The 15,764-nt window shown below is 40.6% G+C and overlaps 1 protein-coding gene across 6 annotated transcripts in view; it reads left to right on the plus strand.

Moving 5' to 3' along the window:
* Positions 1 to 247: 247 nt before the first annotated feature.
* Positions 248 to 15,764, plus strand: part of DCX (doublecortin) — a 133,095-nt gene continuing 117,578 nt past the window's right edge. The window contains exons 1-3 of one of the 6 annotated variants that reach the window (XM_017349815.4): positions 248 to 766; positions 2,519 to 2,904; positions 12,797 to 13,137. In XM_017349815.4, the coding sequence (XP_017205304.1) occupies positions 2,541 to 2,904; positions 12,797 to 13,137 (705 nt within the window). In that variant the 5' untranslated portion in view covers positions 248 to 766; positions 2,519 to 2,540. Of the gene's footprint in view, positions 767 to 796; positions 954 to 1,133; positions 1,271 to 2,518; positions 2,905 to 12,796; positions 13,138 to 15,764 lie in introns of those variants that run through there. The other 5 variants (XM_017349813.4, XM_051827263.3, XM_089324125.1 and 2 more) reach the window with 5 other exon arrangements.

Below are 15,764 nucleotides of genomic sequence, written 5' to 3' on the forward strand. Positions count from 1 at the left end.
CAGCTATGACAAACCGGTGCCTATATGGGGTGCTGATGCTGCACGTGGTGGCTTTACTTACTAGGTCACAGCACAGGTCTCTAAACTCTCAAACGTTTAAAGGTAAAAAACACAGATTTCATTAACCAAATTGTTATAGTTGCCTAAAAGTCTTTAGGGATCCTTTTCAAATCTATCTTCCATGAAATTCTGGAACTAATTTCTCTTGTATGGACTCTTTCCTACTCCCTCTTAGTCTACTCCACTTACCTCATTTGAAAAATGACCAGTTGTTGGATGCATGAATTAAAATGCCTCAAAATTCACAGATTTGATTATTTTATTTCAAGAGCGTAAAAAAGGAGAGAGCTACAATTTTAAGAAGCCTGGTTTGGTGGGTTGAGCCTGGCTTCCAGGCAGATTAGGTCAAGGTTTTGGCTAAGAGAAATTGCCAATTTTCTAAAAGAAAGGGCTAGCACATTGCTCATTAGAGCATAGTGAATTTGCCTGTGCAACCTTTTTGCTACCCTGCAATTTCCTGTTGGTTATAAATGGAACTTAGCTGTTAATGCAGCCTGTGAATTGAGAAAAAAGAATGTAATTAATCATAGGAGGTTGGGGGGATTCACTAAGCCTGAGTTACAGGGGAGAAGCTGGACAAGGCACTAGGACCTAGAAGGCATCTATCCACCCTGGCAGGAATTTCTTGCTTGGAGCTCAGACAACAAAGGCATAGAGAGATTGGTTTTCTTTCTCTCAGCATCTCCACCCAACCAGCAGAAAACCGGTGAGTGGGGCTTTCCAGTTATTTTCAAGCAGAATGTAACAGATGTCAAACGGGAAAAGCACAAGAGCACAAGGCAAAGCGTGCTCTCTGTCCCTTTCTCTTTCTCTCTCTTTCTCCTCCTCTCCTTTTTGCTTTATTCTGTCGGATTTTTCCCCTTAAAGCTCTACCTGGGATTTTCCTTTGGAAAGTAAGTTTCATGTTCCTTTGTTTTCACTTTGCTGTTAATTTAGAATAATATCTCTGATGGTAAAGCAAAGCAAAGCGTTACTGGCAGGCTGGGAAATGCTTGCTGCTCGTGTTGAGGAGGTGGGGTCTTACCACTGCAGGTTGTCTGACAGAGACAATGCTGAGCTCAGCATAGGTCACGGTGACATTGGAAAAAGGGAGGGGGGCGTCTAGCGTGGCAATCCCACTAGGCACCAGTCTCCCTTTATCTCTTGTCCTCCGGGTCCCTTGCAAATACCTCCATGTGGCAGTGTGCAGCAGCTGAGCCCTACTTGCTTTGTGAGTCCTTTTATGCCTATCTGTGAGATGCATGCTAATAGTTTGATTCCTATGTCACTACCTTTGCTGGCGTTTGGGGCTTTGGTTGTATTTGGCTGGGTGTTTTCATTGCATTTTTGTCTTTTGAGGTTTGGTGGGGGGCTTCTGCAGAAAGGAAAAAGCAAAGCCTGACAGATATCCCTCTTTTTTTTTCTGTAGCTAAATCACCTGGGCAATAGACAAGTTGGGGGTGAATTGCCTGCTGTGAAACCAAAAATGCCCCTTCATTTAGTGTAGAAACCCAGAACAATGAAAGGTGTGCTTGCTTCTAAAGGTCCCATATGCTGTTCCAGGGACTCATTTGGAAATCTTGAAACAATTAGATTATTATTTCATTAAGAGGTGTTGCTGCATCTGAAGGGAGGGGATGAAGCACCTGGGGAAAAAAAAAAAAAACACAAACAGGATTTTGTGACTAAATGGTATCAAGGGAAAGCAGAGCTAATAACTTGTTAAATGACTGCCTTTTCTAAACCGTTTTCTCATCTTATTTCTTGTGCATGTCAGAGCTCTGCACCAGCTTGGTGGGGGAAAGGGTTTGATGAATAGCACAAAGACACTGGCTAGTCCCTGGAGGCTGTCCCTTTAAAAGAGAATCCCAGTTTGTTCTGGGGGGGAGGGGATGCGCACATTAGAGTAAGAAAGAGGGTTTGGAATAAAATTAAAAGACTCCCCTTCATAGTCATTGTGCTGAGATGCAAAGACCCCTTCCAAAGCTGGAGATGCTAACCTTGGCTAGCTCCTTCTGTTCTCTGAGGGGGAATTTTGTCAAGCTATGGATTCATTTACAACTGTTAGTCATGTGGGCATGTGTGAGGAAACAGATGCCAGTTTTAATGTATTTAGCCCGAAGTTACAATATGATAGGAGCCACTGTCAGTAGTCTCAAGATTTTACGCTATTTCAGGATCCCTCCCTCTCCTGTGTTTGGAACCGTGCCCAAAGTGCCTCCCTCTCTATCTCTTACTCCCAACCCCCACACCCACCAGCACCCCTGCCCCGCCCCTCCTTCTTCTCTATTAAGATCAATATTCCTGCAGGTCAGGGCAAGCAGCAGATGGGTCACGGGCTTTCTTCAACCAGTTCTTTTCACAGGCAGCAGATTGCAGACCTGGATCTGGCTAATATTTGAATCTCTTTCTCTTTTTTTCCCTCCTTGACCCCTTTTCTTTGCCTCTCTTTACCCCTACCCCTTTCTCCAACACTCAGGTTTCTGAGGTTCCACTGAAATATGGAACTTGATTTTGGACATTTTGATGAAAGAGATAAGGCATCTAGGAACATGAGAGGTTCAAGGATGAACGGGCTGCCTAGCCCCACTCACAGCGCCCACTGTAGCTTCTACCGAACCAGAACCTTGCAGGCACTGAGCAATGAGAAAAAAGCCAAGAAGGTACGTTTCTACCGCAATGGGGACCGCTACTTCAAGGGGATTGTGTACGCTGTGTCCTCTGACCGTTTCCGCAGCTTCGACGCCTTGCTAGCTGATCTGACTCGATCTCTGTCTGACAACATCAACCTGCCTCAGGGAGTGCGTTACATTTACACCATTGATGGATCCAGGAAGATTGGAAGCATGGATGAATTGGAGGAAGGTAATTCAAGTAGTGGGTGCTGGCTTTTGGTGGGAGGTGCTCTCATTTGTTATGGTTCCATTCTTAGATTTCATGGAAAGAAATTAGGAAATGTAGTTGTTAATGCATCAGGCTGTTGCTCAGACTTCTGATTTTATAGGCATCAATAGAGCCATTAGCCATCACCCTTCATGGCCTTTGGTCTCTGCTGAGGTTGATGTCTGGATGGTGGGGATAAGGCTTTGTGCTTATCTGCCAGGGTTTACAAAGGAAAATGTGAATTGTGGTGCTTATGCTGCATATGGTTCACAATTAACTCTGAGTAGCATTGTCAAGGCAGATTATGAAGCAATCATGGGTATAATGAGGAAGACATTTGTATGGGTTAACAGAGAAAATATTATGCCCAAATTTCCTTTGAACTGCTGAGAAATTATTTGGGAATTGCAACTCATTGGAAATCTGCATCCTAAAAGCAGTACTTCCTGGACATATTCACAGAGGATTATACTTTTAGGTAAGTGGGTACTGCTCAGCTGTTGCTTCTAAAAAGCCTTCTTCCGGGTGTGTCCCTAAGGCTGAGGTCATTGGGAGAAATGCCAAAGAAAGCTGTAGGTATGCCTGGTATTTTAATAAAGATTATTCCTGTTAGAATAGGGACTGACTCACTGTACCTAACTCCCTTGAAACGTTCTTTAGAATTTGGTATTGCAACTGAATTTGCTGACCAGACTTGCTGAAAATCCTGATGCCCTGTGTTCCACCCCAAAATTAGGGAAATCCTAGCTCTTACCAAAACTTGCTCAGCTGCAAGGTCTTCTTTGTGGTCATTTAGAAAATATATCTTGAATCAGATTCTTAATATTCTATATTGTCAAACTGATTATATTGAGCATGCTTCCATAGTACTGCTTTTAAATTGGTGGTTATAACACATGTGATCAATTTTACTTGATGCAGTGCTTTAAAGAACAGCCTCAAAGAATGATGCTATAAAAAAAAGAAAGAAAGAAAATCTTTCTCCTCCAACCCATCCCTCATTATCCAGCCCACAGGCTTCACTCTCTCCATTCTCAGAACACAGGTGACATTAAAACAAGGAGATCTCCATTGAAACCATAGTATGAAATGATCAACAAGGAAGAAGAAACAGCACATCACATGACTTGCTTTGGGAGTACTCTAAGATTCTTGTGCTCATAGACAAAGGAGCATGAGGGCTTCCCTTGTACAAGACCCCAAGTCTCTCAAGTAGTCAGGCTGATTGAATGGGGCCATTTGCTTATAAGACAGCATCAATATAGCTGCTCCATGTTAATCTCAAGGTTCAAATCCAGACTTGTTTTTTTACATTACTGACCTTGAAAAGCAATGCTGAGGAAACTTAAATTATTTGATGATGTGCTGGATGAACAGGAAGACCATAAAAGGATTGGCCATCCTAGTGCATATCTCAAAATAAAGGAGATTGAGGACAAACTTGAAGGCTTAAAGGGTTTGAAGCTAGGTTGAGGGAGCTGTCCAACAGACTAATCGATAAGTTGAGTGTCTTTTGTCACTGTAAAATGCATATCTCAGTTAAATATGATGGGTTTCTCTATAATAACTTTTGCAAACAAAACCCCTTGAATCACCCAGTATGTCCTCATTTTCTTTTCTTTTTTTCTTTCTTTCTGTCTTTTTTTTTTTTTTTTGACAGGCAGAGTTAGACAGTGAAAGAGAAAGACAGAGAGAAAGGTCTTCCTTCCGTTGTTTCACCCCCGAAATGGCCGCTATAGCCGGAGTACTGCGCCTATCCAAAGCCAGGAGCCAGGTGCTTCCTCCTGGTCTCCTATGCAGGAGCAGAGCCCAAGCACTTGGGCCATCCTCCACTGCCTTCCCAGGCTACAGCAGAGAGCTGGACTGGAAGAGGAGCAACCGGGACAGAATACGGCACCCCAACTGGGACTAGAACCTGGTGTGCTGGTGCCACAGGCAGAGGATTAGCCTAGTGAGCCATGGCGCCGGCCTCGTCCTCATTTTCGCTAGCTGTGATTTTCTAAAGACCATAATAGATGCTAAGACAGAATTCTGAAACAAATGACATTATATGTCAATGATTATAATATTCTTATATGTAAGAGAGGTGTTATGTACAGATTTTGCCCAGAATCTAGTTTTTTAACTTTTATTTAATGAATATAAATTTCCAAAGTACAGCTTATGGATTACAATGGCTTCCCCCCCATAACGTCCCTCCCACCCGCAACCCTCCCCTTTCCCACTCCCTCTCCCCTTCCATTCACATCAAGATTCATTTTCGCAGAATCTATTTTTTAACATTGATTTTCTCCCTAGATTGTGTGTGACTCTGTGTGTGTGTGTGTGTGTGTGTGTTGGAAAAGGGGTGGTGATAATCTCAACCCAGTATGGATAAGTATTAAATATAATTTTGAAAAGACTGAGATTTTCTTTTCCCTTGAGTCACTTTGGGTCTTTTGAGCTTAGAGTCTTTTCATCTACCACATCTACCACATCTACCACTTGGGTGCAGTGGTACATTCTGATGAATTCTTGGACTATGTGCATTGTGAATAGGGCCCAGTTACCTCTGCTCATATGTCATTACCACAATAACTTACAGTAGACCCTTAATACCTTTCCATTCCTGAGTACTGTTGACTCAGTCAAGGAAATTCAGGGCCATCTGGGATAGTGTTGAGAAATGTGGTCAGTTTCCCCACAACTACAGAGCCAAACAGGAAAGGGTACTGGGATATGGAAGATGAAAAAAATGGGCCCTTTCCTCTCATATTTTGTCATCTAGAGCTACTTGTCTGGAGATGGAGGACAGAAGTCCCTTCACTGTTCACCTCTGGAAGATACTGAATGAAAGGATAAAATTTTTCATATACACTGACTGTTGATGAGCAACTTAATATGTTATCCCTCTTAGTATTTTTGTTTGTTCTACTTAATACTTTTGGTTGAATACTGTAATCAATACACAATTACTCTTAAGTGCTGAAACTTAACTGAAAAGTGATCGCTGTTAAATATAAGTGTGGGAATAAGAGAGGGAAGAGATGTGCAGTTCAGGACATGCTCAAGCTGACTTACCTCAAACGGTAGAGTTAGAAACATACCAGGGGATTCCAATTCAATCCCATCAAGGTGGCATGTACCAATGCCATCTCACTAGTCCCAGTGATCAATTTCTGTTCACAATTGAGCATAATGATAAGACTAAGAGCCAAAGGGATCACATAAACAAGACTAGTGTCTGCAAATACTAGCTGATAGAATCAAAAAGGGAGAGAACAATCCAACATGGGAAGTGAGATACACAGCAGACTCATAGAATGGCAGATGTCCTAAACAGCACTCTGGCCTCAGAATCAGCCCTTAAGGCATGAGGATCTGGCTGAAAAGCCCCTGAGAGTATTTCAGGCATGGAAAGCCAAGACACTCTGGGAAAAAAAAAAAACCTAAATGAAAGATCTCCGCGAGTGAGATCCCAGTGGAAATACCAGGTCATCAAAGAAGGAGGTACCTTTCTCTGAAGGGAGGAGAGAACTTCCACTTTGACCATGGCCTTGTCTAAATATGATCAGAGTCAGTGAACTCAGGGGGCTTCCATAGCCTTGGCAGCTCATGACAAGAGCCTAGGGTGATTACTGATGCCATAAACAAGAGTGTCAATTTGTTAAGTCAACAACAGGAGTCACTGTGCACTTACTCCTCATGTAGGATCTCTGTCCTTAGTGTGCTGTACATTGAGATTTAATGCTATAACTAGTACTCAAACAGTATTTTTCACTTTGTGTTTCTGTGTGGGAGCAAACTGTTGAAATCTTTACTTAATGTGTGCTAAAATGATCTTCTGTATATAAAGAGAATCGAAAATGAAAAAAAAAATTCATATGCATTGTTTCCTGGCTTCAAATTGAAAAAGCTAGGAAATATACCCAAGGAAAAAATCTGGGGTGTTCAGTTCTAGTTTTAGAGGCAGACAATTATGATTGAAAAATGAGTCTTTGGAATCAGATTTGGTTCAAATCCAAGATCTGCCAGCTGCTACCCTGTGTGATTTTTAAGAAACCATTTAGATTCCTGGAGCCTCAGTTTTGTTTTTTTTTTTTTATTTCTAAAGCAGGAACTATCATTTTGAGAATTAAATGAGACAATGGATATGAAGTGCTAATTATTCTGTCTGACACACAATAGCAGTCAACAAAGGATAACTATTATTATTTGAGTCATTCTAGTTTATATATGTTAGCTAGATGATCATAGGTTTGGCCTTATCAATGTGACTAATGTTCTCTCTTTTTAAAATAACTGTTCTTTTTTTTAAAAAAAACTTTATTGAGGCACAATTTGTATTCCATAAAATTCTCTCATTTAAATGTACAATTCCATCTTCTTAGCAAATTATCCAGTGATACAACCTTGGCCATAATCTCACTGTAGATCATTTTCATCTCATCAAGAAGAAACTCTGTACCAATCAGCTGTCACTGCCCATATTCTTCAACCTTTCCAGTTGTAGACAGCTATTAATCTATATTATGTCTCTATAGATTTGCCTATTTTGGACATTTCCTATAAATTCAATAGTACAGTACATGATCTTTTATAATTCATTCATTTACAATAATTTTTCAAGGTTTCTCCATATTGTACCATACATTGATACTATATTCCTTTTTATTGAGGAATAATATCCCATTGTATGTACAGACTACATTGCATATCTCTTGTGAGTAATATTTTTAACTGTAAAATGAGACTAGTGACACATGCCTTCTCTATCCATTAGGGAGGTTGTGAGAATAAAATTAGATAATACATATGGAAACCCATTGACAGGTAAAACTATAATCACAGAGTACTACTTTTGTTAATGTTGTAAAATAATAACAAAAATAATAATGGCAACAATGATGAGTGAAGGGTTGTAATATCTAGTGGTTTACAAATCAGGCTCACTTTCAAAAATCTTTCAGAGCTTTGAAAAATGTAGATTCCTGAACCACACCAGACTTATTGACTCAGAATACCTAGAATTTTTATTTTTACAAATCTCCACAGGTGATTCTTATGAGCACTATGATATGAACATATTAAAGTAAGTGTTCTGATAGTCCCCTCCAATAACTGGAGTGGCAGTAGTTAACTAGGAATATAGAAATCCTTTTTTTTTTTTTTTTGGCTTTGTAGATCTTAGAGGAGTAATGGATCATAGAACACACAGTTTCCAAATGGCCACATTATTAAACATTTTACCTGAAATTAAATGAGCTAAAAAGCAATTGGTTAATAATCACTCTGGCCTCGTGGTACCCTTTGTCTATTGCCTCCAGGCTACTGTCTGCTGCTATGTAATGAAAGTATTAAAGAGCATTTTGGACCAAAGTCAGATTATTGATATCAGCTTTCCAAGGCTCCTTGGGTTCACCAAGGGTCTTAGTAAAGCCATATTGGATGTGGCCCTCATTATCTATATCCTCAGTAGTTTGGTGAATATAATGCACTAGTCGTTGTTCCTTTTGTCTGGTCTTTCCTTTACTTTTCATTATTGAATCTTTCTTCCTCCCCTTTTAACCTGTCCAATCCTTTCCTCCTTTCTTCTATGTGTGAACCCAGATCAATTTTATTGATATCATTTATGACCAACCATCTTTTCTGAACCTAAACTGAGGCAAGTTGATACATTATTATGCTGAACATGGATCAAAATATTTAATTTGGACAGTCTCAGAAAATCTGAGCTGTATGGTAAAACTAGCTATGACTCAGTTTGTTTGCCATAGCTCATTTTCTCCAATGACATGAAATAAGCTTCTCACTAATTTATTGTTAAAGACAAGCATGTATAAATTCCTTGGAGGAAAGCATTGTTAATTGGTGTGATAATACAATAAAGTATCATTTAACATTTTTTTCTTGAGTTAAGAAACCCTGGAGGAGCAGCAGCAGTCTAGGCAGAAGTGCTTTTGCACTGAGAATATATAAATATATTTACTGTGTTTGAAAATGGAGCCCCATTGAAAGGGATGGGAAGTAGACATTAGATCACCTTAAGCCCACAGCTCCTTCCACTCCTACTCTTTCAGCTATACTTCCATGACTTCATTTCCTTACTCTCTCACCCTCAAGCAGATTGTCAATACCAGCAAATTGTCACCTTGCTTGGCTCCAAAACCACTTTCCTTCTAACTCCCTGTAGGGGGAAGTGACCTCTGAAAACTGTGGCAAGATGGGGCACCAGCTGTGCAAAGGTGCAACACACCTCATCCAGTGCCAAACGCCAGGCAGCTGAACATGCAGGAAGCATAAAGCTCTGGCAGTAGACATCTGAAATGTTCTCAAGATCAGAACAAGGAAGCTTTAGTCTGGCAAAGTGTCTTTCCAGGAGCAGAAACAGAGTTTGTGGTGGTGGGCACCCACTTATTTAACATTTAATTGCTATAACAGCTTTGTTTCCTAAAGCCTATCTGATATGAAAAACAGAAGAAAATTTATTCTTACCTTTAAGACCCAGCAGAGGCATAACTGTCACTTCACATAATGCCTTCAATTTATAGTTGGAAAATCTGAGACTCAGAGAGATTAAGTTATTTGCCCATGATCACAGAGCTTAGAAGTTCCTGGCTAGGATTTGATTCCAGGTCTGTGATTCCCAACTTATTGCTCTTAACAATGATACATGTGCTGCCCTCAACAAGCATCAGCTTTGATAGCAATAGTTTTGCTGGTTGCTAGCCATAGAGATACATTTGGCATTTGCAGCAACTGGAAGCCATCTCTTGAGCAACAGAACAACTTATCTTTGGGGAATGAGACCATTGTGCTCAAGGAATGTCACCATCACAGCCCAATTCTTAGACAGCTGACCTTGCTGTTTTTTCTTTTCCTTCAGTTTCTCCTCTTTTAATTTCCTTTCTTTCAGCTTTTTTCCCTCTTCTCCCTCTTTGCTCTTTCCTTCTTGTTCTCTTCTCTATTCCTGCAGATTAGGGGCTTCAGAATAATAATAGCTGGAATTTAACAGGTGCTTATTATGTTCTAGGCTCTGCGTTCAACACTTTCTATCTATCATTTGCTTTGTGTTCCACAACAACCTTACAAGGTAGATATTGCAATCAGCCCCACTTTATAGACAAGAAACTGTAGTCAAGGAAGTTTAGATAACTTGCTCAAGGGCACACAACTATTTGGGAACTCCATTCTGACTGACATCACATCAGGTGCTCTTTTTCCATTACTCCAAATTCAGGCCCAAAGGAGGGCATAGTGACTAAAATGTGCTGGCAGAAGGTGCTTAACTAGATTTGGCAGAGGGCTGGGCCCTCTGGAAAGTTCTTGGATGCCATATGATACTATAACTCTCTTCCATCATGTTCATTTTCATCTGGGGGTGGTTAATCATGCTCAGAGTTCAGAGGCTTAAGAGGTTTAAGAGTTGGGAGTAAAAAAAAAAGCCCAGAGTCCTAATAGAGCAACACAGCTGACTCTCTAGAGGAGACTGTGGATGAGTAAAATCATAAATATATAGCCTCATACATTTCCACACCACCAGTTGTCTGACAGCATTTTAAAGTACGTGACAAGTTATGGAAAACATCTGACTCAACAGCAGTGACCTCTGTGGACGTGCCCATGAATCTGGTAAAATGCTAAGGCAATAGGCCATTTATAGAGTGTGGAGAATAATGGTTGTGAATGTATGGAAAAAACCAAAGGGGTTCCTTCATCCTTTTAAGTCACGAGTTAATGACTCCAGCCATGTAATCACTTGCACTAGGTTGGGTTAACCAACAAGGGAGCTAGAAAAATTAGTGTTTCTCTTGACTGGAGTCTTTAACTCATCATGGATGGATGTATATATATATATATATATATATATATATATATATATATAAAACAAGTGGCAGAGGCTGCCTGTGAATGTATCCCTTGAACCCGTGTCAAGATAGAAGAATGCTAGTGGCTTCTGGGACCAAAGGTAGCTTCAGGTGCCACTTTGCATATGTTGGATACCTCTTACCACCCCCCTACACACATATGTAAATACTCTCAAAGGGACCCTAGAGATTCTAACTGAAACTTTTCTTAGCACTAACGAGAAATTTATTAATTAACGTGACTTAAAGGATTTCGTGCTACATACAGCAAAGCAATCAGTATTTGCAAAGGGAGAAAATCAACAGCCTGGTGTTTCTGAATGTCTCCATGTAGTTCTCCTGCTGAGACTAAAAGCAGAAGAGCCATCAGGCTATAATTGTGTTAAATGCTTCCCTTGCACTGGCAAGAGTTTATTTATTTATTTAGGGTTATTACTGATGGCTTAAGACTAATGAAATCACACTGCTTCTGCTACTCAACCTCTAGATGAACTTCTGTTTACCTTGGGGCTAATATGTTTTACTCAACAAATTCAACCTTTTCCAATAATCTCTCCCCAAGGCTGTGCCTACCTCTCTTCCTATATTCCCCAGCTTCCAGTCCCAGGTGTCTAATCCCCTCCTCTTGCCTCTAGCCCCTGCATTTCTTCTACTGTATTAGTTCCTCTAGCCAAAGGTAAATGTGAAAATAACGGTAGATCCTTTAAATCCATAAATCAAGCTGCACATCTCCATCTCATTACTTGTGGCAGCCAAGGCTGAGCACTGGTGAATATGACCCTGAGTACACAGGTCTAGAATGCAGTATTTGGAAGGATGGAAAGATAAAGGGTGGGTGGCAGAAATGCAGAAGAGTATTTTTCTTTTTCTTTTTTTTTTTTTTTTTTTTTTTTTTTTTTTGACAGGCAGAGTGGACAGTGAGAGAGAGAGACAGAGAGAAAGGTCTTCCTTTGCCGTTGGTTCACCCTCCAATGGCCGCCGCTGCAGCCGGCGCACCGCGCTGATCCTGGCAGGAGCCAGGAGCCAGGTGCTTTTCCTGGTCTCCCATGGGGTGCAGGGCCCAAGCACCTGGGCCATCCTCCACTGCACTCCCTGGCCATAGCAGAGAGCTGGCCTGGAAGAGGGGCAACCGGGACAGAATCCGGCGCCCCAACCGGGACTAGAACCCGGTGTGCCGGCGCCGCAAGGTGGAGGATTAGCCTATTGAGCCACGGCGCCGGCTCAGAAGAGTATTTTTCAAGCAAGAGCTGGACTTGCAAACACAAGGAATGACGTGTGCATGCTGTATGTATCTTTGTGTATATGTACAGGCTGTTACTGAGACAGTTTTTCCACCTGGATATGGGATGAGCAGTATAGGACACATTTTCCACACCCATATACATTCAACAGACACACATATGTTTCACATTTCCATATTCCAATGATTGGCCATATTCTGTGTGCAACGGATGATCTAGCTTCTTGCCAAGTATGTACTGTATGCCCAACGTGGAAGGTTGATTGACTCACTTCAATTTAGAATATGTATTAATTATGAAAATTGGGAATATGACTCCAAAACCAGGACAGGATCACTAAGAAATATGATGTTAAAAACTTTCCAGTGATGTCCTAAAAGTTAAAAAAAATCCTAAAAAATAACAAAAATATTTATTCCAATGAAACAGCGTCAAGCTTAAAAACCTCACTTGTTAGACTAAATTCACGAATGTTCATTATCCTTAGAACCCTTAGCTTCACAAGGTTCTTGAACCATTTGTGCTGCTATTTGGAAGGAAGTTTTGCTGATGACTTACTCTTGAGTTTGAATGAGCCAAGTTGTTAGAGAACTCACTTAGGAACTGTACTTAAGGTTGGTTATTACCACCATTTCTTGAAAAATCATACTGCAATGTTAGTAGGTATTCATTTGATTAGAATAGCATATATATATACACACACACACATACATACACACACACACATATATATATAATATAATATAACATTAAACTAATCACCTTACCACTGATTTCTTCCCTTAGGGGAAAGCTATGTCTGTTCCTCAGACAACTTCTTTAAAAAGGTGGAGTACACCAAGAATGTCAATCCCAACTGGTCTGTCAATGTGAAGACATCTGCCAATATGAAAGCCCCTCAGTCCCTGGCAAGCAGCAACAGTGCCCAAGCCAGGGAAAACAAAGACTTTGTGCGCCCCAAGCTGGTGACCATTATCCGCAGTGGGGTGAAGCCTCGGAAGGCTGTACGTGTGCTTCTGAACAAGAAGACAGCTCATTCTTTTGAGCAAGTCCTCACTGATATCACTGAAGCCATCAAACTAGAAACTGGGGTTGTCAAAAAACTCTACACTCTGGATGGGAAACAGGTAAGTGTCTTTTCAAAGTACTTTTCTCATTTTTTTCTTAATCTTTGGATGACTGCTTTATACCTAAGATATAATGTTTAGCTGAGGGACTCTTCCTCCACATCTTATCATCTTTCCCTGATATTATATATCTCATCTGGAGGAAAGGTCTTTTCAGAGGCAAAGCAGTAGACCAGGAATCTGTGGCTTTGAAATTCAAATCTGCTTCTGAATTACCAAGTACAATGGTCACTTAGATTCAGCTTCCTTATCTGCTAAGAAAAAAATGTATTAGACCTATACCTACAGATTCTTATGAATATGGATTTAGCTGTTACATGACATAACTATTATTGTTTAGTACTTGTCGATGAAAGTGAAATTTGTCCACTCATCTTTTAGATACCTTCACATTGGCGTTCAGTGTCTATTATGAGGAAAAGCAGTTGAAGTGACCTTCATGGCTATGAAAGCAGTCAGATACAGTGGAAGCACTGAAGTCTCTGGTTCATTGTCTTTGCCTTACATTAAATCATGCTTTTTCTCTCCCCCTTTTCCATGTGACATAGCTGTCTTAATTTGGTTTCACTGATGGTTTGTGTGAGAAAGAGACTATTTCAGAATCCTAAAATTAGCCTAAGAAAGATGCTGCCATCTGTTCTCCTCCAAATCAGGTTCTTCATGTCATTGGTTATGCTACTAAAGTACCACCTATATTAATATCTGGGAAAGAATGCAACCAGGCGTCTCCATCAGACAGATGCATCATTCTCTTGAGCATAGATAGCTGTAAATATATGTCAAACCATGTTCCAAGGGAATTGGAACAGTGTCTGATTCTGTTGGCTCTAAAGAGAATCCTGGTCCTCCTTCAGAAAAGACAAGTGTGGGCTATTATCAGTTCATTCAGTCTACCTCTTGAAATTCCTTTGGTGATTAGACAACTATATAGATTCTAAAAAAGCAGGTATTCTATACATCAAAAGGACTGATGGGTGTACTAATGCAGAACTGAGCCTCCTCCATAATGTGTGATCTAAGATTTAAGTTTCATGGGAAACTCAATCATATACTATGTACTTGTGGATTTTGATAAATTTGTGACTTCTGTTTCTCATTGTTTTTTGGACCTGAGAAGTCCCAGAAGACACTGTTTATACCTGATTTGTATTTGCTTTACCAATGCAATGGGTTTACCTGTGATGTTGGGTAGAGTTTCAACTCCCAAGCAGCTCTCTACAAATGTCTTTTCTGAGTACCAAGTATATAATAAAAAGGAGCTGCCTAGAACAAGCTTAACTGCTGAAAACTCACCTTGGAGAAATAAGATCTAAAATTTTGCAATCAGTGGATTGCAAATATATTTGATCTCTCACCTAAGGCAGAGATATGTGCTGCAACCATTTCATAAGACAGCCTATTCCATTTTTCAACAGCTATAATTTATAAGGAAAGACTTCCCCTAGTTTAGATATGTCTTCTCTATACCATCAGTAACACAGGAAAAATACATATTAAGAATTTAAAACTGGGAATCTGATGAAATAGAGATAGGTAGAGGTAGAGGTAGGGGTAGAGGCAGGGGGAGAGAGAGAGAGAGAGAGAGAGAGAGAGGAAAGTAAGTTAGTTAGTTATCACTCATCCTCTATTTCATTCCCCAAATGCATACAACAATCAGTGTTGAGGTTGGAACTCAATCCAGGTCTCTAATGTGAGTGGCCAGAAGCCAATTACTTGTGCCATCACCACTCTCTCCCAAGGTCTGCATTAGCAAGAAGCTGGAATCAGGAGCTGGATTCAGAACTCAAACTCAGTTACTCTGATGTGGGATGAAGACACCTGTACTGGCATCTTAGCTGCTAGGCTAAACACGTTCCCCTGCTTTCTAATTGTCCTTTATTATGTGACATTGAGCTAATTACTCAACCACCCTAAACCTCACACTCCTCTGAACAAAGGCACTGGTCACACCTTCCCTCCCCATGTGCATAGGATTCTCATGAGCATCAATATATATATAAAAGCATTCTGTAAATTAAGGCATATATATATATATTCATATAATTCATCTTCCATCTGCTAGTTCACTCCACAAATGGCCACAGCCCTGGGCAAAGCCAGGAGACAGGAATTCCTTTCAGGTCTCCCACGTGGGTGGCAGGGGCCCAAGTACTTGGGCCATCTTGTCCTGCGTTCCCAGGCACATTAGCAGGGAGTTGGATCAAAAGTGGAGCAACTAAAACTTGAATTGACACTCATATGGGATGCTGGCATTGCAGGTAGTGGTTTTACCCTCTATGCCACAACACTGACCCTCTTTAAAACATTATTTTATTTTATTTTATTTGAGAGAGCGAGAGAGAGAGAGAGTGAAAGAAACTCCACATTTACTCCCCAAATGCCTGCTGGGAACAAGGAACTCAATCCAGATCTCCCATGTGGGTTTCAGGAACCCAACTGCTTGAATCATCACCTGCTGGCTCCCAAGGTACACCTTAGCAAGAAACTGAAATTGACAGCAGAACTGAGACTCAAACCCTGACATTCTAATATAGGATGTAGGCATCCCAAGCATCATCTTAACAGCTATGACCTTCATCACTCTCAGCATGAATTTCTAATGTTTTGTGGTGATATAACACACTTTG

This window comes from Oryctolagus cuniculus, chromosome X (assembly GCF_051225735.1).
Source record: "Oryctolagus cuniculus isolate XC-2025 breed Fujian yellow rabbit chromosome X, ASM5122573v1, whole genome shotgun sequence".
NCBI classification, from domain to species: Eukaryota; Metazoa; Chordata; class Mammalia; order Lagomorpha; family Leporidae; genus Oryctolagus; species Oryctolagus cuniculus.